Source organism: Aspergillus affinis (assembly GCF_023601865.1).
Source record: "Aspergillus affinis strain CMG 70 chromosome Unknown NODE_7_length_541545_cov_85_609384, whole genome shotgun sequence".
NCBI lineage: Eukaryota > Fungi > Ascomycota > Eurotiomycetes > Eurotiales > Aspergillaceae > Aspergillus > Aspergillus affinis.
In genome coordinates, this window is record NW_026515788.1 from 247,225 (window position 1) to 267,370 (window position 20,146).

Sequence of the window (20,146 nt, forward strand, 5' to 3'; positions counted from 1 at the left end):
TCAGCTAAATAGGCTCCAGAAGCTCATCCCTTCTCTCCTTGCTCCAGTACTCGGTGCCGCAGAGACTTTCTTTTCACCCAGCGGAGAACATCGTTGTCCAAGGCAGTTTAGGTGCGAGCGGAAGAAGCGGAACAAGCGTCACCGAACGATTCAAGGCTGATCATGACACTTCACATCATGGCAAAATTTGGGGATTCGCTATCCTAGGGCCACGCACAAGCGGAGATTGCGAAATTTGACAAGCTGATCATTGTCTTTGACAATCAGTGATGAACAGAGGCAGTCATGATCCGAGCGCTGTTCGAGGCACAATGCTGTCTGGAAATTGCGGCAAGATTCGTGAAGGTTCGTTGTCGTCTTTGCGCTTATCAGGGGGCAAGGAACGGATGCGTCAATCTGTGAATGCTTCGTGCTTTCGAGCCGTGGGGATGGCAAATGACGAAAGAAAAAGAAAACGAAAAGGTGCCAGTAGGTAACGGTCGGATGATCGCTGGTACGTGAGGCTGTCTCAGGAATCCCCCGGCAGCCTTGGTATTATTTTTATTATTATTCATTATTTTCTTCCTTTTTTTACCTCACACCACGCTTTTTCACCATACAATTCCCCCTCATTTGATTTTATTTTTCTTATTTCGCGCCGTTTCATCCATCTTCTCTTTTACTTCGTTCCACTCCTTCGACCGACTGAATTTGGTGTGCCACATCACGAAATCCCCTCCAAGGGGGGGACTGATAAAAAACCGATTTGGCTGTACTATCGATGGTAACAGAAAGTCGGAAGCGATCCGATTCCCGCCCGCCTAATGCCAAAAGGGCACACGGCTGCGACTTCCAGCCTACCACGGCTCGCTCTCTTACGGATCTGGGTCTCCCAGCTAACACGCCCCGTTTTATATGTCTGTTCTATGTTGGTACTGCGACGGCAAAAAAAAAAAAAAATCGAGGCTACCGATTTCCCGTGCTTACGGTCACCCAGTGTTTGCTTCGAGTCGGACTAGTTGTTTAGTGTGTCCTTCTTTGAGTTGTGCGCACTGTCCAGGGTACCTAAGGACGAAAGAGGTGTGGCAACCCAAATTGCATCTTCTGTGACCATGAGTGACCCGAATCAACCGCCCTTTCACTATCATCCCTACCAGTCTTCTGCAGAGTATCATGAGAATGAACCAAAGCCTTTCTTTGGCGGGGCCCCCCCCGGCTACATTCAGACCCCTCTTGGTCCTCCGAGCAACTACGACGTGATATCTGGGCCTTCGGAACCCAGCCCAAATGCTTCTCGGGTCGTATTCGAAGACGGATCTCTTAACAAAAAGGTGCAAATTCCCAGGTCGGCAAACTCCAGCACATGGACCACCAGCGGACGAGTTAGTCGGGCGTGTGAGAACTGCCGCGAGCAAAAGGCAAAATGTAGTGGACATCGCCCAACTTGTCAGCGATGCCAGGAATCCGGGCTTCAGTGTTCATACGGTGATCGGAAGCGGGAGAAGATGGCCAAGTGCGTTTTGTGATGATTTTTTTTCGTGGTTTGCTATCGGGAATTCTGACGGTGGGTATCAGGCAACTCAATGATCTGACAACCCAAGTCGAGGTGTATGAGGCTTTACTGAGAGAAGTCTGTTCTAAATTGGACTCGCAGACTGTCGAGTATGTCGAACAGGTGATCGGGAAAGTAAGAAGATCCTTTGTTATCCTGTCCTGTTTTCTCCCGTCCTCCTTTGTTTCCCCCGCGTGCGCGCCCCCTGCCCTTCCCTTCCCTTCCCTTCCCTTCCCTGGCCTGCCCTGGCCTGCCCTGTCGTGGCACCGCGGGCCGCCCCTTTGTATTTCTTCCCCCCTCCCCATCTTGGCTCGGTCTAATTCGAAACCTATAGCAAAATCTCAATAATAACACTTCAGCACCTGATCGCAGAGGCTCAACGATATCCTCAACTTCCAGAACAGATGCTTCTCTCCTTCAAACCCCTAATCCGAATACCCTACTCGGGGGCTTAGACTACACCAACGAAGATTTCAACCGTGATGAGAAGGTCCAAGCGATAGGGTTCGTAGGGGAACACTCGGAAATTGCCTGGCTACATCGGCTGCAAAAACTACTCGATTCCTCTCATCCAGCATCTCCACAAGAGCAGTCGGGTCAGCCATCCATTGCGTCTTCAAACTTCTTTCTAGATGACTCCGAAGTCCCGATTAATCAGGATGCGGATCCTGGGCGGCGACCTCCACAGGCAGTAGCTGACCAGCTAGTGGACATCTATTTCAATGTCGTGAATCACTCGTTCCCTATCATCGCCAGGTCGCTGTTTTTCGATCAATACAAGCTCTTTTATGCCCGTTCGGTACGACCGGGAGATAGATGGCTGGCCATTCTAAATCTAGTGTTTGCTATTGCGGTGAGGTATACTCGTCAAACCCGAGCAGGTCTGGGGGAGGCCGTCGATGACGACCGCACATACTTTTCTAGGGCGTGGAAGCTCAGCATGAGTGGTGCTGCACTACTAGAGCATCCCAATCTACAGCAGGTACAGGTGGAAGGTCTTATATCATTTTATCTCTTATCTATAGGCCAGGTCAACCGGTGCGCCCTGTTTCTTCTGTCCCCTTTCAATCTAGAGAACTCCTGGCTGATGTTCCTTTCGCTTTTCTTTCACTTTCCAGGTCGTGGCGCATCTGTGGCGTAGCTTTACGATCCGCTGGCACAATGGGGCTGAACCTTCGGAACGAGAGCAAATCGCTGAACCCTCCGTCGAAAGAAGCACGTTATAGGGTATGGTGGTCTCTGTACACACTGGACCTCACTCTTTGCGTGATGACCGGCCGCCCTCCGAGTTGTAGCGACGAATTTTTCACTACACCACTTCCGGCCCCATTCGAGGAGGAGACTTTCAAGGAAGCAGTATACGCCCAGCAGCTCATGAAGGACAACGAGGCACGGGGCATCTTCATGGAAACCCTCGGTCTGGGTCGCTCGGGATACTTAGCCTCCGACACCGCGTCGCCAGACACTTCCGACCCCTTGCTCCCTAGCCTCAGTAAACAGTGCGAGCAGATTGCCTCCAGTGCTGTCGAGGCTCTCGAACCCAATTCTTCGCTCTACTTTCTCCACGTGATCGACCTGGCTTTCATTGTGAGGGAAACGATTGACACGCTCTATGCTCCAGGAGCTTCTCGGATGTTGTGGGGGGAAATAGAGATGGCAATTTCTACCCTAAACGGAAAGCTAGACGCTTGGCTCACAAGGCTTCCGGTCGCATTTCAGTTCACTCGGGGTACTCGGGAGTTTGAGCGAGAGCGAACAAATATGGCATTTTATTTCCACAGCGCCAAAATCCTTGTCACGCAACCGTGTTTCAGCCGTGTGACTCGACAGGGTTCGGGAACCGACATAGCGGGCAAATTTTGTGAATCAACGGCCATCGCATGCATTGACCTGGCGGTTCAGATGCTCGAACTTGTGCCCGAGCACCCGAATTTTTCCTGGATCTATCGCATCTCTCCTTGGTGGTGCATGCTGCACATGCTTATGCAACCGATTACCATCATTTTGACTGAGCTACTACTTGCAAAGCCGGACACAACCAAGCGCAGGAAACTGTTAAGAGTTGTTTCCAAAACGACCCGCTGGCTAGCCGAGCTTTCGACTAAGGATCCTGAGTTTGAGCGGGGCGAGAAAGTATGCAGAGAACTGGTTACCCAACACGACCCGCAACTTGCAATGGAAATATATGGGGACCGTGAGGGACGCTGATTTCGCGCTAAGCTTTCTATCCTTCTCGTGCTCATATAACTCGGTCGACCATTCGTGTCGTGTGATCGTTTTCAATCAGTATCAGCGACGGGCCCATCATTGCTAAAGAACTAAGGCGCGCCGACGCGGAGTCTATGAGAATATCGCCTTACATCTACCCGGTACCTGCCTCCTCGGTAGCGTGTGACAACACCCGTCGTCATATTCGATCCCGTCGCCGTTTATAGAATGCTTGACATCCGGTGAGTATAACCGTATGGGGTTTCATGTTTTTAGCCCATCATTCATCCGTCCATCTCGACACACCCGAACGGGTTTTCTTTAGCCCTTTTTAGATCGTGCCATGTCTCAAGAGCTGCCAGTTATGCTTCTACTAGTACAAGACTGATATTTTGTCTCACATAACATGTGGTCTCCACACGAACGTAACTTGTTCTCGAGGGAAAAAACCAAAAAACGAAATGGCATCAGTGCCTAGCCAGCCCACGATGTATAACTAAGACTCGTTGCTCCCCTTGCACAGTAAAGGCTGGCTGAGACACGAATTCTACATAACTAACGGAGTATATTCCAGGTCTCCCTTGATATGTCGAGAAATCAGAGCCGTTACCATTCTTGATTGAATATTCGCCAGCATCCCGAATCTCCCTGCTCTTCTTTGTTCTGAATTTTACTTTTTACTTTTTTACTTTCTCACTCTTTTCTCTATCTTCTTCTTTATCTTTCTCTTAATCAGAGAGGTATAACATTCCCCACGAGGAACCAAGTAATTGCATCTCTCAAGACACCTTCACTGGCAACTGCAAATAATGGACGCCGTGGACATCGTGGGTACTCCGTAAGTCCAATCTATCAGTGGGTCTATCCCCACCACCACAACTCTCGCCATTCGCTGGCAGTCCGATCCGTGGCGTTCTATGAGGCATTCTTACATACGCAGTCGTAGTCTAGTTATTGACCAGACTACTGATTCCTGGGCCTGCTTGCTATCCCTTGCTGCATCTTTGCTTGGGCACTCATCCCCTTGCGTCTTAGGCTTCGCGTTGACGACCAAGACGTTAGAAACATCGTATTTTACTGATACGATCCTATAAAAAATCGTTTCAACTCCGTATTGTGCACCAGCACGCCTGAAAAAAAAAAAATTTGGCACCTGCAAACAACTTGTCACCGCGGCCGCTTCCCCAGCACAGAATGTGGATCACTTCGTCATTCTGGAGAATGTCGGAATATCATCGGTTGGCGTTCGGCAATGCTTCGAAATTTGAAATTTAAACCAGATGAATACCGAGGAAGTATCCACACTGTGCATTCCCCGTTACGCTACCCTAACTGACGTACTGGGAAGAAAGGGATTGGGAAAGAACGACACCATTGCCCCTGCATACAAGGCATGCTATGAAATTAATTGACAGGCTGTAGATGACAGGATCACTCGGACCATAGAGCTCCTTTACATTTCTTTGTTTCGGCAGCATCTTCTGAGCATCCCAAGTCGAATGAAAGAGGGATTGAAATCCATAATGATCAATTTTCGACCAGTCGGAAAAGGGGAAATGATATGCACGTACGGAGTACGGAGAACGCCCATAATTACGCTAACCGAGCAAGTAATAAACCAACATCATATGAGTTTACATAGTACTTTCTTATCCATGACTAGTATCAATACTATCTTTTCATTTTTCAGACTCGTCCAGAATGTGAGTTTCATTCGCAAAATTAAGGCCGGAGTTGAGAATCAATCTCTATCTACATCTTACTCCGGACTCCGGACCACCTCATTTCACGACCCATGGTTCACATTTCCAAGCCTGGTCCCTCGAACCATTGCCGAGCGCCTCACTCCGCCGAGTCCCGATAAAGTTACCAAAGATTTGAAATTCTGGAAGATAGACTGCGATCTCAAGCACGGACAATTTCTGCTACTCAAATCAAATCTCGTCCTCAGCTCCCAGCTTCTCTTCGAATACGGAGTACACCGAGTATTGGCGCCATACGGAGTACTCCGTGGAGCAGTCCAGGGCACTTCAGAGATCCAACCTCACGAACGGCGCCTTGCGTTTGTCGACTGCGGAGTGCAGTACAAGATTAACAGGCGGCGGATCCGCATTTCCATAACTATACCAGGCTTATCCACATGAGCAGACGAATTCCAAATCCCGGCCATTATAGCTGCAGTTGCTGAGATGAAGGGGCATTCACTGGTGTGTTGTCGCTCAGCAGTGTCGCATGTACTGCACTCTAGCGAAGGGAGGTGTCTGGGATGGTTGTTTCATGTTATCTTAGTACTTCGTACACCGTAGGCATCATTTATCAGGTCACTCTCATCCGCTGCCATCGAGGTGTTCCATCAATAATAATGTACTGCATGTCGTTGATGGTGTTGGCCAACGCTGCGACGCCATCTTCTCCCCCGACCTTCCATTCTCGCTTGACGTCTTCTTGATCAGCTTTCAGCAGGTACTTTTGCACTTGCGTTCTTGATAGGTCGTATGTGCGTAACAATAATATATATTGTTCACTTGATCCCTGGACGCCCAGGACCCGTGGCAATAACAGCCCAGATTAAATGGCACCACAGGCGGTTCATCTGACGTGGAAGGACCCCTGCTGTTGTTTCGGTTAGGTAAATATACATGATGATCGACGTGGTGAATGCAATATGATGTCCACCGGACGCAATTATGCATCGGTGTAAGACGCTCATGACTCGCAATGAAAGCACGTCGTAATGGCGCCTCGGCGATCGACGGATGAGTTATGCCTCAGGCATGAACTACGAGCGGATGACGGTCGCCGCCACACCGCCTGCTCTTTCCAGACTCTCCCCCGTGTGGGGAAAAGCGAGTCCAACGGGAGGTTGGATTCGGATTTCATGGATAACCTCCGATCGACTCGTTCCCCCCTCTCTACCTTCTCTCCCCCCCCCTCCTTCGCGCCGAGCGATTATTGGCTGTCTGTCAGATGCATTATTATTAATGATCTGATAGTTATGATACACATCTAGTTCTAAAATGCAATTGCACCGGTAGAGAGGATGTCGTTGCGCGGTCCCATGAAGCGTTCTCACCTTAGACAGGTGAGCGCTGCTAGTTTGGACACGCTTTCCACCTCGCGCTCCTTGGGCTCACAGTCTCACAATGACGTTCTCGGTGATCGTCCGTCCACGCCGGAGGAGAGGACTGTCCGGTTGCCCTCGATCGGTCTGGATCGACGACAATGCTCGCTCTGGGTTCATGATGAAACCTTCTCGAGAGAGGAGATCCTGTTCAATCCCGCCGCCTTCGGTGACACCGAGGTGAATGTGGGCGATGTCGTCGAGATCCTCCCTGCCCGGTATCCTGGGGATGGTGCGCATCCAGCGAAGACGGATGCCGGTTCGAGGTCGTTGCGCGATAGCCATGTGGAATCCAGCTCGACCCTTCATTCGGACCCCTTGTCGAAGTTCAAAACTCCGCTGCAGAACCGGTGTCTCTTTGTGGTCAAGCTGCTGCCGCACGATATCAAGACCCGGCATCCGAAGCTGGAGATCTCGGTGACCACTAGTATAGCTAACATCTTCGGGTTTAAGAATCGCTCGACCGTGCACATCTCGATCGTGGATCGTGCGCAGTGCGCCGCGTCCCATGTGGACATTTCATTTCGCGATCAGTACATGGTTCGCTCGGACATGTGGAGACTGGTCATGTCGGAACTGGCTGAGAAGATTGTCTACAAGGGCCAAAAGATCGTGTTCATGGGTAGTATCAAGGCAACCGTAAAGAATATCTTCATTCGCGAGAAGAAGGCGCTCTCGGGCTTTTTCTCCCCGCAGACCATCCCGGTGTTTCGCAGCGAATCGGCGAAGTATGTGCTGTTCATCCAGATGTCAAGAGAAATGTGGGATTTTGATTCCGAAGGCACGGGCGACATCCTCTTCAGCCGGGTCATCAACGGGTTCTTACCGGAACTTTTCAAGCGGTGGGCCAATACCGATGCTAGACATCTAGTCACCATCGTGCTGTTTACACGGGTTGAATACGATGCGTCGGCCATGGGAACTTCGACCACTCTCAGCTCGGAGAATCTGAAGAGCATGTTTAACCCGAACCACGTGCCTACGCGAGACTTCTATCGAGTAGTGGTAAACGATATGGCAAGTGGCCATTGGACCACGATCTTGGATGAGCTGAAAAAAGACTTCCGGTCATTCTTGCGGGATGTTTCAATCCTTCACCATAATCATGATGCCGATACTCCCACCGCCAGCGGCGCCAAACAAACCTCGCAGGACCAGCCGCCAATCATCGCAGGACGACCGAGTACCGCTCTTCGTGGCAATATTCTCGAGGCAATTCACTTGGCGTCGTCACATCTGGCGTACGATCACATAGATCGGGACATGGTGCATACAGGCACGTCTATTATAGTCATTACTCCCGGAAGTGGTGTTTTTGAGGTGTCATATGAGTCTTTGGCATCTACTACAGAGGCTCTCACCAATCGCGGGATCGCCATCGATCTGGTCTGCCTCAGTCCTATGCCCCTTCACTCCGTGCCGCTATTCAAATACCGAGAGCCTGTTCGAAGACCGTCGGGCTCCTCGTTTACTGAGATCCAGAATGGTGGCTATTCTCCCGAGATGCACTCATTCGCTAGCTTGGTGAATCGCACAACGCATCTTTCTCCTAAATCGGTCTTGCATGACTCCCTTCCGGGAATGGGTTTCAAGAAGCCGTGGTCCTCAGGGTCTCGAGATTGGAACTACGGGATCCCTCACTGGTTGGACATATCGTACTGGAATCCTGTAACGTACAGGGAAGCTCGACGGATTTTGAAGAAAGACCCCAATGCACCGATACCATTCACGGTCACCAGGAAATCCAAATTGTTTGTACCCAGGGTTCGAATGTACGAAATTCAAATGAATGGTATCATGGAGAGTGAACAATCTAATATTTCCATCCCTTATCTCCTGGAGGGACAAGGTACCGCCCGGGGACCCAGTGCTGGTCTCAGTATGAGCTCCGGCACTCTGGCTCCTACTAAAGCTTCTCTTACTCGCAATTCCTCCTTCAGGCATCAACTAGGTGATAGCCTACGGCCCGAACCATTTCTTCAAAACATGCCGAATCCCAAGGACGTGATGATGGCGAAGTCCAAGAAATTCGCACCGAGTTCGACGCTCGCGTGGATGGACAGCTACGACGATACCGTGTTCCATCCCTTTCCCAAACGGCGCCAACGCCGGAAGCCTGTAAAACAGAAGCGTCCAAGTGAACCCGATGTGCAGATCTCCAGTGCACATGACCGTATTTCAGCTCGATCAATCTCACATCTTCGGAAAAATGAAACCGATACCAAAGAGCGCGAAAATACCGTCATATCCGAGCCTCGGAACATTGACGGGCCATTCGCAGTTCCAAAGAGTCCAGTTTCTACAAAAAGCGCATCCCCCAAAAAGCCTGCCTTAAAGTCAACTTCTTCATTAAAATTGCCGCGCATATCGCGAACGATTAGCTTTGCTCTGCGCGGTCTGACTGCCGCTCCACCTCGAGCTCAGGCGAGCACCGAGGTCAATGTAGAGCATGCGAGGGGCATGCCAACGTCAAACCAGAAGAAGATCACGGGCGTACTTGCAGACAACAAAAGTGCAGATTCTGCGAGCATATCTGATAGTGCATCGACGTCCACCGTGATTGATACTTCTGCCCCAAGCCCCACACCCCAAAAGTCCATCGAGAGTTCCTCTATGACACCCACGCGACCAATTTCTATCAAAGTGCCTCCCAAACAACCCGACGAGAACTCGGAGCAACCAGAACGTACCGAGATTCCAGAGTCCTACTCAACAACCGGCACCGAGATCCCCCTCAATGAAGATGCCCGTCACGAGGCTCAGTCGAGAAAGCGTGGTCCTAGGTTTGAATTAACGGTGAGCGGCGGTTCGCGCGGTGGAGCACCCAAATCTCCGCAGAGCAAAGCGCTGGCTCCCTGGGTTCGCTCGGTCAATCCATGCAACACCCCTCGAGATGTCTTGCGGGATACTAGTTGGTTTGGACGCTGGCAACATGCCTATCCAAGACCGCCCCACGTCGCTGTTGTCAAATGGAAGAGCTTAAAGTCACCTGCCATTCTACCACTCACGACGGAAGAATTCCCAAATGCAAGTGAACTTGCGTCGGACTACTTGCAAACACCATATCGTGTCTTCCCGAACGATGATCCTGAGGGCACTGAAGCTCCCAAAACTCGCGGCCTGCTCCTGCGAGAGATGATCTCTCTTCGTCTCTCTCACGGATTCCAGATCGTCGTCGGAAAAAATGTGGCTGAAGTCTCGGGGCAGTATGCGCTGCAATCTCCCAACGTCTTTGACACCCAAGGATTAGAAAAGGACGGGGCCTATGTTTTCTTGTCGAAAGGGAACACTATCCACCGGTTGATCTGTATTGATAGTGCAGAGATTGAAGTCACACGGTTTACTCATCGGGTTTCTTCTTCTCTCTCGTCTGAAAAGCGGCCTAATTTCAGCATCTATTCTCCGGCCATGCGCACAATATTGAGTCCCGAATATAGGATCAAGGACATAAGACTCGACTCAACTACCGAGGAGTATAACTGGAACTATGCCGATAACTATGTTGCCGGGCATAGAGATTATTTGTTTAATCCAGCCCAGCAACTACAATTCTGGCGTGTACGTTACGTGCTCATACCGATGCAACTGCATGTTGGATCCCGTCGGCATATCCAGTCTTTCAACGAGGATAACGAAGAAGAAATTCATCTACTCGGAATCAACCAACTCACTCATATATGGCAACGACACAAATACGTCCCCCCGGAGGAGAAGAGGTTCGAGAGCTCCAACAAAAAGAGAGATCAGAATCCCCTGAACATCATGTATCAAACCCGGAACCCACCTGAAGTGGTTGCGGCGGAGCTGGATCGAATCTTGCTTACGGACCCGGGTCTGGATAATTCCCCTGCGCAACTGTTGCCCGAGTCAGAGTTACTCGAGCGCTCGAGTATCAGCCTTTCGTCGTTGGCACAAATTATCCAGGGGGATAAAGGTGTCCGAATGATGGACCGCAGATGGCACTGGCGATTGCATTACAATTGTTTCATCGGTTTCGAGCTCACTACCTGGCTACTTCAAAATTTCCGCGATATTGACAGTCGCGAGGAAGCAGTTGAATTCGGCAACGAGCTGATGAAGCATGGTTTGTACCAACACGTCGAGAAACGACATAATTTCCGGGACGGTAATTACTTCTACCAGATTTCTAGCGAGCATCGGATCTCGCGTCCTGAGTCTCGCGGCAGCTGGTTCCCTCAGATCCGAACCGATAAGTCGGTTCCTTCTACGCCGGCCGGCGAACGTCCCCGAGACTCGCCCGCTAGCATTCCCAGTGCTCATGCTAGAACAGAAAGCACCGACGAGCCCGCAGTGCAGACGCCAAATACTCCGTCCAAAACCAAGAACAAAGCCACGATCATGCTGTCGAAGTCTATGAAATATGACGTCGACCCGCGCAAACGATCCAACCGACCCGAGGTCATCGAACTCCATTACGATCGGCTGCATAACCCGGATAACTGTTTTCACATAGAACTCAGCTGGATGAACACGACCGCGAAGTTGATCGAGGATACCGTACTGTCATGGGCTGCTACGGCGGAGAAGTTCGGGCTCAAACTTGTGCAAGTCCCGATCGCTGAGGCCTGTGCCATTGACGAGACGCAACCGTTCCGAAAGCCCTACCTTGTCCGGCTCACCACCCCCCCTCCCAAGGCGCCCGCTCCTACGCTGTTCCACCAAGGATCGTTTTCGCAGCAGGGTACCCCCGACCGCCATTACTTCCAGAAAGCACTCTTGCGCAAATTCGAATTCGTCCTAGACTTCGAAGCGCGGTCCGCCTTCCCTGCCGACGTGGAGGTGTCTTATTCTTGGGGCATCCCTGACTACCGGTTTCCGCAGTACATCCACCGATCTGGCAGCGTTCTAGCACAGATTACCGACGAGGGAGATTTCCTCTTCCTTGCCAATCGGCTAGTCAGTACACGAAGCGTCGCCAGCCGCGACATGCCTCGACACGACCGGTCCGATCAATACCGAGCGAGGGCAAGCACGTATGATCCTATCGATCGGGTATCTCCTCGCCTATCTCCCATCACCCGCCCGATCCACGACCCCAACAGTCCCATCAGCCCTCAGGGTTCGGCCAGCATCGATTCGGCTAACCTCTATCGCGCCCCTGAGCACATTTTGAGCGGGTTCGTGGACTTTTGCAGCGACTCGGCCAAGCTGGAGCAATTCTACGGCGAGTCTCTGATCCGACCGGTATCCACCAAGGTCGAACCGGCCCAGACGCCTCTGATGGATTCTTCCATTCCTTCACTTGAATTGCCGGCCAGCGTTGTCAGCCATCATATTTCCCCTCCGCCGGCACTCTCTCGAGGAGTACAGCACTCGACGATTTCGTCCTTGGATTCGATCGCGCGTCCGCGAAAGGACCCAAGTGGGCATCGGAGTCCGCGAAGTACCGGACTGCGACCGGTTCGATTGGTATGATGACGGGTTATGTATTATGACAAGGATGTACTACACTATCTGTCCGTTATGTAATGAGTTAGTTGATCAAATTCATGTCTCCAAGGTACCTCTATCTCTGTACAAGAAGACTGGGCTCTCATGAAAGGTTTTCCCATGAAAGGAAAGGAACACGACTGGGCCTAATGGCCTGAGGAACCAGGCAATAAGGCCAAATTAGCCGGATACAGGCTAAAAGGCAAATACAATCCAAGGTTGCTTGGCATCTCCACCGGCTTCCTCTGCCCATCCAACTCCCTCCTTCGATTCAGCTTCCCAATCGTCCCTCGCTTGCCCCGCGTTAGCTGCCATTATTAGACGACTGAGGGGAAAAGAATGGCCCTAGTCGACCACGCTCAGTCCTGGCCTCGGACCTTAGCCCTTTACGGATATGGGCTCGACAATAGATTAATCGGCTCCGCGCCTGGTTTATCCGGTGCTTTGGGGAATACCGACTACTTAAATGGCCCTCCGGCGGGGTATTTCCTCCGAGCTTGGGGGTCTTCAATTCATCCTCTTTTTGTTTTCTCTCTTCTTTTGTCAAGCACAATTGACCGATTGCTCAATTGCCCAGCATGAAGTTCACCGAGGGAATGTGGCGCCTTCGCGTGAGTTCATCCCAGCTTCTCCCCATTCTTCTGGCTTGGTTGCAATTCCAGGCCAGATTGGCTGACTTTGCGTGCAGGAAGGCATTCGCATTGACTGGATGAACAATGTCGAGAGACTGAGCGTTGAGAATGACTCGGTCGATCTCCTCTTGAATAAGTTCCAGAGACATCGTGGAGACACGCTAAACTCAGGTCCGCCCGTCCCGTTATCGTGGAGTTGTGTGGGGGAGGTTCAATGGCTGATCAGCGATTTTATCTTCTTTAGCGGCCATCCAAGCTCATGTCACTTCTCCATTGGAGGGTGTTATCGGGGTGAAATTTTGCCATTGGTATGTGATTTTGATCTGTTTCGTTTTTGGTGTTGACCGCGTTTCTACCGTTTCCCTATCGTTCATCTTCTCATTTGTTTTTCTCTCTGCACAATAGGGCGGGCGAAGTGGACAATGGCCCTCACTACAAATTGGCCTCTTCCTCCGGTCACACCAAGATCCACCACGAAAAGAGCAAGACGCTGCAATACAGCAGTGGCCCCCTAGACTTGAACATCAAGACTGAGCCGAACGAGCTAGACTTCGTATTCTCAGGCGCCAAGGGCAAGCTCACCGGTCACTCGTGGCGATCCATCGGATACATCGGCGACCAGACGACGGAGAAATCCCGCTGGGACGATGGCATCTTCTTCGAGCGTCAGGGATACATGCTCGCGGCGCTGGACCTGGGTGTCGGCGAGCGGGTCTATGGACTGGGAGAGCGATTCGGGCCCCTCGTCAAGAATGGACAGACCGTCGACATCTGGAACGAGGACGGCGGTACCTCGTCGGAGCTGGCATATAAGAACATCCCCTTCTACATCAGCTCGAACGGATACGGTGTCTTTGTGAACAACCCCGGGAAGGTCAGCTTGGAGATTCAGTCCGAGCGGACTACACGCGTGAATCTCTCCATCGCTGGCGAGGAGCTTGAATACTTTGTCGTGTACGGAAGCACGCCCAAGGAGATTCTCAACCGGTATACCGCCTTGACGGGTCGTCCTAGCCTGGTCCCGTCGTGGAGTTATAACCTGTGGCTTACTACCAGTGAGCGGCCTTTTCATCCGAGATCCCTCGTTGTCTACCTAGCCCGACGCTGACCCTTGTATTTTCTTATCTTCAGGTTTCACTACCAACTACGACGAGCAGACCGTCACCGGCTTCCTGGACGGGTTCCGGGACCGGGACATCCCCCTGGGCGTCTTCCACTTTGACTGCTTCTGGATGAAATCCTACCAATGGTGCGACTTTGAATTCGACTCCGAAATGTTCCCCGATGCCCCGGGCTACCTCAAACGATTGAAAGACCGGGATCTCCGCATCAGTGTCTGGATCAACCCCTACGTCGGACAAGCATCGCCGCTCTTCGCGGAGGGCAAGAAGAATGGTTATTTCATTAAGGTGATTCCCCTCTACCCTTCCATATCACCGCAAAACATCCTAACACACGCACACAGCGCACTGACGGCTCCGTCTGGCAATGGGACTACTGGCAAGCCGGCATGGCCGTCGTCGACTTCACCAACCCAGACGCCTGCGCCTGGTTCTCCTCGCACCTGAAGCGCCTCATGGACATGGGCGTCGACAGCTTCAAGACCGACTTCGCCGAGCGCATCCCCTACCGCAACGTGCAGTACCACGACGGGTCCGACCCCGTCCGCATGCACAACTACTACACCCTGCTCTTCAACAAGGTCGTCTACGACACCATGATCGACCGCTACGGCGCCTCCCAGAGCCTGCTCTTCGCCCGCAGCACCGCCCCCGGCGGCCAGATCTACCCAGTCCACTGGGGCGGCGACTGCGAGTCCACCTACGAAGCCATGGCTGAGTCCCTGCGCGGCGGCCTCAGCCTCATGCTCTCGGGCTACATCTTCTGGGCCTCCGACATCGGCGGCTTCGAAGGCACCCCGCCGCCCGCGCTGTACAAGCGCTGGGTCCAATTCGGCCTCCTGTCCTCGCACTCCCGTCTCCACGGGTCCTCGTCCTTCCGTGTCCCCTGGATCTACGGCGAGGACTGCAGCGCCGTGCTGCGCGACTGCGTCAACCGCAAGATCCAGCTCACCCCGTATCTCCTCGCCGAGGCCCTCCGCGGCCACAACGAGGGCGTGCCCCTCATGCGACCCATGTTCCTCGAGTTCCCGGACGACTTGACCACCTATCCGCTCGACACGCAGTACATGTTCGGTCCTAACTTGCTCGTGGCGCCCGTCTTCTCGGAAAACGGCTCCGTTACGTTCTACGTGCCGCGTACCCCGGAGGACGACGCTGGCCGCTGGATCTCCTGGTTCGACCACAGCAAGTCCTACGAGTCTGGTCGCTGGTACACCGAGACGCATGGTTTCGAGACCCTCCCCATCTTGATCCGTCCCGGGTCGGTGACCCCGATCAACGCGAAGTTGAAGGCGCCGCAGGGCGATGCGCTGGATGGGCTGGAGGTGCTGGTCAATGGATCGCTGCAGGACGAGTTCAAGCTGGATGTGGTGGATCCGAGCAACACGGGCAAGGTGTTGAAGGTGGTTACGGTCGGGGTCAAGGATGGGGCCGTGGTTGCTGATGATGCCGGGGTGAAGGTCACTTCGGTGGGACGGTAGATTGTCCTATGTCCATCCATTTGCCCGTCCTATAGATCTATAAAGTTTAGTTTAACAGAGTCAGTAACGATATAGTGGAAACGTTCAATGAATGATCACGGTTAGTATCTATGGCAGAGTGTCATTCTTAGGTACCGTAATTCTCGGGTTAGAGTTAAGTATAGTTTATTTTACGATCTACAGAGAAAAAACCTTCAATCTTTAAAATCTGACATTCGAATATTAATGTATGCATTCACAGCTATGATGACTGACGTGACTGGCGCTTCGCATCATCACTCATGCTCGTATATCATGAGTCAGTCATGCATGAATCAAAAATAGAAAACATATGGGTATCATGATGTTCAGCAAGAAAGGTAAAAAGTCAAGAAAAGATCCAACCACCAGGTGGCCAAGACTTGGTCATGTCATGGGAAATGTGACAAGAAACAGAAAAATAAACGGGGAGGGGGGCGGGGAGAAGAGAAAGAGATGAAAGAGAATAAAAATGGAATAGGGCGAAAGAGAAAAGAAGAAGATCGACAAAGGTAAGGGAAAGAAACGTAAAATCAGCAGTCAACCCCCTTTCCCTTAAAGCTGACTAAACCGATGCTGAAGTTACCATGCTTCTTCAACATCAAGAAGCCATTTGCGCACTCCCTCTCTCAGTGTGTTGTCCGGCCCAGCGAAAGATCGCTTGCGCTCTCGGTCAGCCAAACCAAGTTCCCCGTCGACATCCTCTCGACAGTGCTCGGCAGTTACGCTGCGAACAACCTCTTCCAAGGCACCCAGCACCAACTTGCGGCATTCTGTACGGGGAACTTCGAGAGGAGGCACTTCATCCCGGCTCACGGCGTCCGAGGTGGATTTGTCATCTCCCTTGCGAGCTCGAGACGGCGAGGGAGCCCGCGTGGGTGCTAGCGAGGAGGGACCACTCTGGGCGAGGACTCGTTCCAATGCATCAACTAAGGTGCCATCCAGATCCATGACGGGCTCCTCGACGAAACGTTCCTCAACTTCATTGGGATCGTACCCATCAAGGATGGAATGAACAGAGGTCCTGCTGGAACCGGTCCCGGGTGTGAAGAAGTTCGTAAATTGAGAAGCAGACGTAGAGCCTCCCGGGATGTGTCTCGGAGTTGATGGATGAGAAAGCACCGACGGTGAAGACGGAGTCTGCCAGGCGTTGCCAACAACCTTGCGCCTCAAACGCAGGCGTTTCACGGTAAATGTCCTGGCATCCGCAACCAATGTCGTCGCAACATCGACCCATCTTTCCGATCCATCCACATCGCCAAATGACGGGTTCGGTGTTGGTTCCGCCTGCATGGCACGCTTAATATCGGCCTCTAAGTTGGCATACGGACGGACAGCTTGAAGCAGGAAGTCCTCGTGAAAGCTCTTTAACCAGCCAGCAACATTCACACTTGGTCCTTCATTGTCTCTAAGTGGACCGTGGAATCCAGAACTGCTGCTGTGCGTGGAAGCTAAGGCATCAACACTGGTCACTGAAGTACGCGTCTTCTTCGGAGAGGAGATGGTGGAGTCGCCGGACGAAGAGAGGGAAACGAATCCGGGTAGCGGAAGGTCCACATCGACAACTCCATCATCCCCGCGCACGGATAACTTCAAGGAAGATTCTCTAGTTTGATCAGTCGTCGAAGAAAGATCGGGTGTGTCTTCTTCGAGACGCTGGGAACTTGAAGAGTGAGGGATAGAAATGTTGCCACTAGTAGACGTCCACGGAACAGGTTCCTTCGGCATAGTGACCGATGCTTCTTGAACCATTTGGGAAAGGGTGGGAGGGCCTCGTTTTGGTGGACCTGCATAGACAGAGACGGAGCGTTGGCGAGCTTCGACCTGCGAGGCAGCCGGTTCTGAATCCTGGCGAGTCCACAGGCCAGAGAATAGGTTGCCCCATCGGCCACCAGTAGATGGGAGACTGTTGTTGGTGCAAATCGCGGAGCTATCACTTCTTCGCAAATTCTTGAGAAGGTTCTCAGACGCCAAACTATCATTACTTTCAGCCACAGCGGGATCCGCACCCTCCCGTTCGGAGCGACTCTGAGAGGCAAAGTGTGGCACCGGTACAGTCGTGCTAGGAGTGGCGGTAGACGTCGTGGCTACCCCGGTATTTTTGTTGATCCGGGGATCCTTTGCATGCATGGGCACGGCGATGGTGCGGATGGAACGTGCATCGGACCCTCTCCGGCGTGAGCTCGTATCCATCGGCCCCACGGTGTCTGTCTCATCCGCTGAGCGGTGCGCAGTCTCGGTAGACGAAACACTGACGGATCGTTGGTGTGGATCTCTATCATTGAGAGTGAGACGTTGTGCGCGTGACCGCCGTTCGATGGCCCTTCGCAGGGACTCCTGCCGGAGGACAGGTACATTGGGGGGACTTTGTGAAATTGCGCGCGTAGAAGCCGATGTACCAGGCCGAAGGGGGGAAGGGAGCGGCTCAAAACGCTGTTTGGGTGGGAGGAATGCAGCTAGCAGGAAGATCAGACGGCGAGCTGTCATTTTATCTGGTGAAATAATCACAGTACGATTTGCGAGAATGGGATCCGCCTCCTGTTGCTGGGCCTTCTGCTGAAGAAAGTGTCGACGGCGATACCAGTCCGGACCTAGAACATTGAGCCACTCGGTGTGGTTCCCCAGAAAAGCCGTAATGAGAACCAAGAAGAAGAAGCTGTGCTCTTTATCTCCGAGGCTGCGGACAATCGACCGACCTTCCTCGCGCCAAACACCCCACCGACTCTGTCCGGTCACGACATGCGGAGTTTGCAGCGCGGTACTGATACGACGGGTGCTTCGAATTGCCTCCTCTTTCAGTTTCGAATTCACAGACAATATGTTTGCCGGCAAATGGATTATGGTTTGATTCGTGCGTTGCATGTTAGGGGCTTTCGCCGGCTTTGGATGTGCACCAGAGGACGCGTCCACCTTTTTCAAGAGGAAAAGAAGTTCCTTTCGTGAAAGCCTCTCTAAATGCGAAAGGGCACGATTGATGACGTCCCATTGATCCACCAGCAGATCGATCCGCTCATCCAAGCTAGCCGGTGGCGATGCCATTGATAGGCTATCATCTAGAAAGCCAGGGCGCCAACGATAATCCGAATCCAGCGAACAAGACATTCCTGGTTTGGGCGAGTCTGCACCCTGGGTGCTAAACCGGGAGACGGGCCGGCCAGTATTGCGACCCAAAAGCGGAATCTGAATCGTGATCGCCACAGCATACATCGGGGTCTTCTTTTCCTTGATTTTCTTGCGCTTGGTGATGTCGGGAAACGGAAATCCAGGTTCACCGAATGATTCTTGGTAGTAGGATGCCGGCATATCTGGTTTGTCGGGGGATGCATCACCAGTCTCCGGCAAGTTGACGCTAAACATTCTCGTTAAGAGGATCGTCACCTTGGATGGCGGCTTGGTATCGTTGAGGTGATTGGGGCTTGCGAATTCTGGGCTTCCAGTAGTATGTGCCCGAGACATGTGATTACGGGTTGTTTGATTTGTGGTCGAGGCATTTCCAGGTTCCTCATCGGCGGATATGATATGCATCTTCGTCGAAGAACCCCGATAGCTGAAAGCACTGCTGCCAAATATGCAGTTCAAGAGACTTGTGTCGTTAGAGTCAGTCGAGTGGCGTGAGCTACCAGCATCATGAAAGCCGCCGGCAGGTGCAAGAGTCGAGCTGCGGCCACGGGCGCGCATGAAAGCGCCGGAGGAGAGGGGAGGAGAACGGCGTGTTTCCGCGGCGAGTGAAAAGGGACTCGGGTCGACCACTGATGCCTGAGACAGATAACCTCGTCGAGCCCCTCGGGAGAGAGTCGAGACCGTCCGAGCATGTCTTGCACCAGAGCTGTCCAATGGCGGAGGATCCAACCCAAGACCATGGGCGTTTGTCTCCGATGCGCGAGTATCCAATAAAACACAAGCATCCTTATCTCCTAGGGCATTCTGGGCGATGATGACACGAAAATCCTTCATTGGGTCCAAGTCCACCCCAACCCCTCGGTCATCGTAGGCACCGGCCGATGAGGCATTCGGAGAATTCACGGTGGTGTGGAGGGGGTATGCATAGGTGTTCGAGTGGCGGAGAAGGCTCGCATCGGGAAATAAGAGGCCAGAGGTATGCTCCTCTTCCGTGACGGATTCAAGCTGGTGGCCATTCTTGGTGGAGTAGGCCGCAGGATTCAACGTGGACGCTGCGCTGCTTAACAACCGTCCGAGCATGGTGACGGAAACGAAAAATAACGTACGAAAAGCAGAATAAAAGGAACGAAGGAAAGCAGTGGAAAAGAAAGAAAGAAAGCAGTTAAATTAAAATGAACTGTAGTTACCCATTCTTCAAGCCTACCGAGCAACAACCATGATCAGAGGATTGAAGAGCCACTTGGGAAAGAATTAATGTGCAGTAGAGGTGGCGGTAGATGAAGACAATTGAGGGGTACTTTCCCAAGCAGAGTGGGACCGATCAACGTGGATTCAGGGCTAGGACCCAAAACGGATGGGTGAGGCAGCAGAGCAGCAGTGAATTGAACACCCGAGCCGGAGCAATCAGAGCAGGGAGTGGATAGAGAACGAGGGGGAGAGGGCGAGGGCGAGGGAAAAGGGAA

General features: G+C 52.3%; 3 protein-coding genes across 3 annotated transcripts; 2 read left to right on the top strand and 1 right to left on the bottom strand.

Moving 5' to 3' along the window:
* Positions 1-1,091: 1,091 nt before the first annotated feature.
* KD926_010361 (putative C6 transcription factor) lies at positions 1,092-3,739 on the top strand (the record flags this gene model as incomplete). Its single annotated transcript, XM_053095841.1, has 4 exons — positions 1,092-1,492; positions 1,555-1,666; positions 1,866-2,587; positions 2,650-3,739. 4 exons carry the CDS (start codon positions 1,092-1,094, stop codon positions 3,737-3,739), a joined length of 2,325 nt encoding a protein of 774 aa, XP_052960019.1.
* A 3,058-nt stretch (positions 3,740-6,797) lies between these two features.
* iml1 (GTPase-activating protein IML1) lies at positions 6,798-15,545 on the top strand (the record flags this gene model as incomplete). The annotated part of the gene is made up of 6 exons (XM_053095842.1): positions 6,798-12,290; positions 13,000-13,141; positions 13,188-13,251; positions 13,349-13,998; positions 14,075-14,352; positions 14,409-15,545. 6 exons carry the CDS (start codon positions 6,798-6,800, stop codon positions 15,543-15,545), a joined length of 7,764 nt encoding a protein of 2,587 aa, XP_052960020.1.
* Positions 15,546-16,145: 600 nt separating this feature from the next.
* KD926_010363 (uncharacterized protein) lies at positions 16,146-19,763 on the bottom strand (the record flags this gene model as incomplete). Its single annotated transcript, XM_053095843.1, has 1 exon — positions 16,146-19,763. One exon carries the CDS (start codon positions 19,761-19,763, stop codon positions 16,146-16,148), a length of 3,618 nt encoding a protein of 1,205 aa, XP_052960021.1.
* Positions 19,764-20,146: the final 383 nt, after the last annotated feature.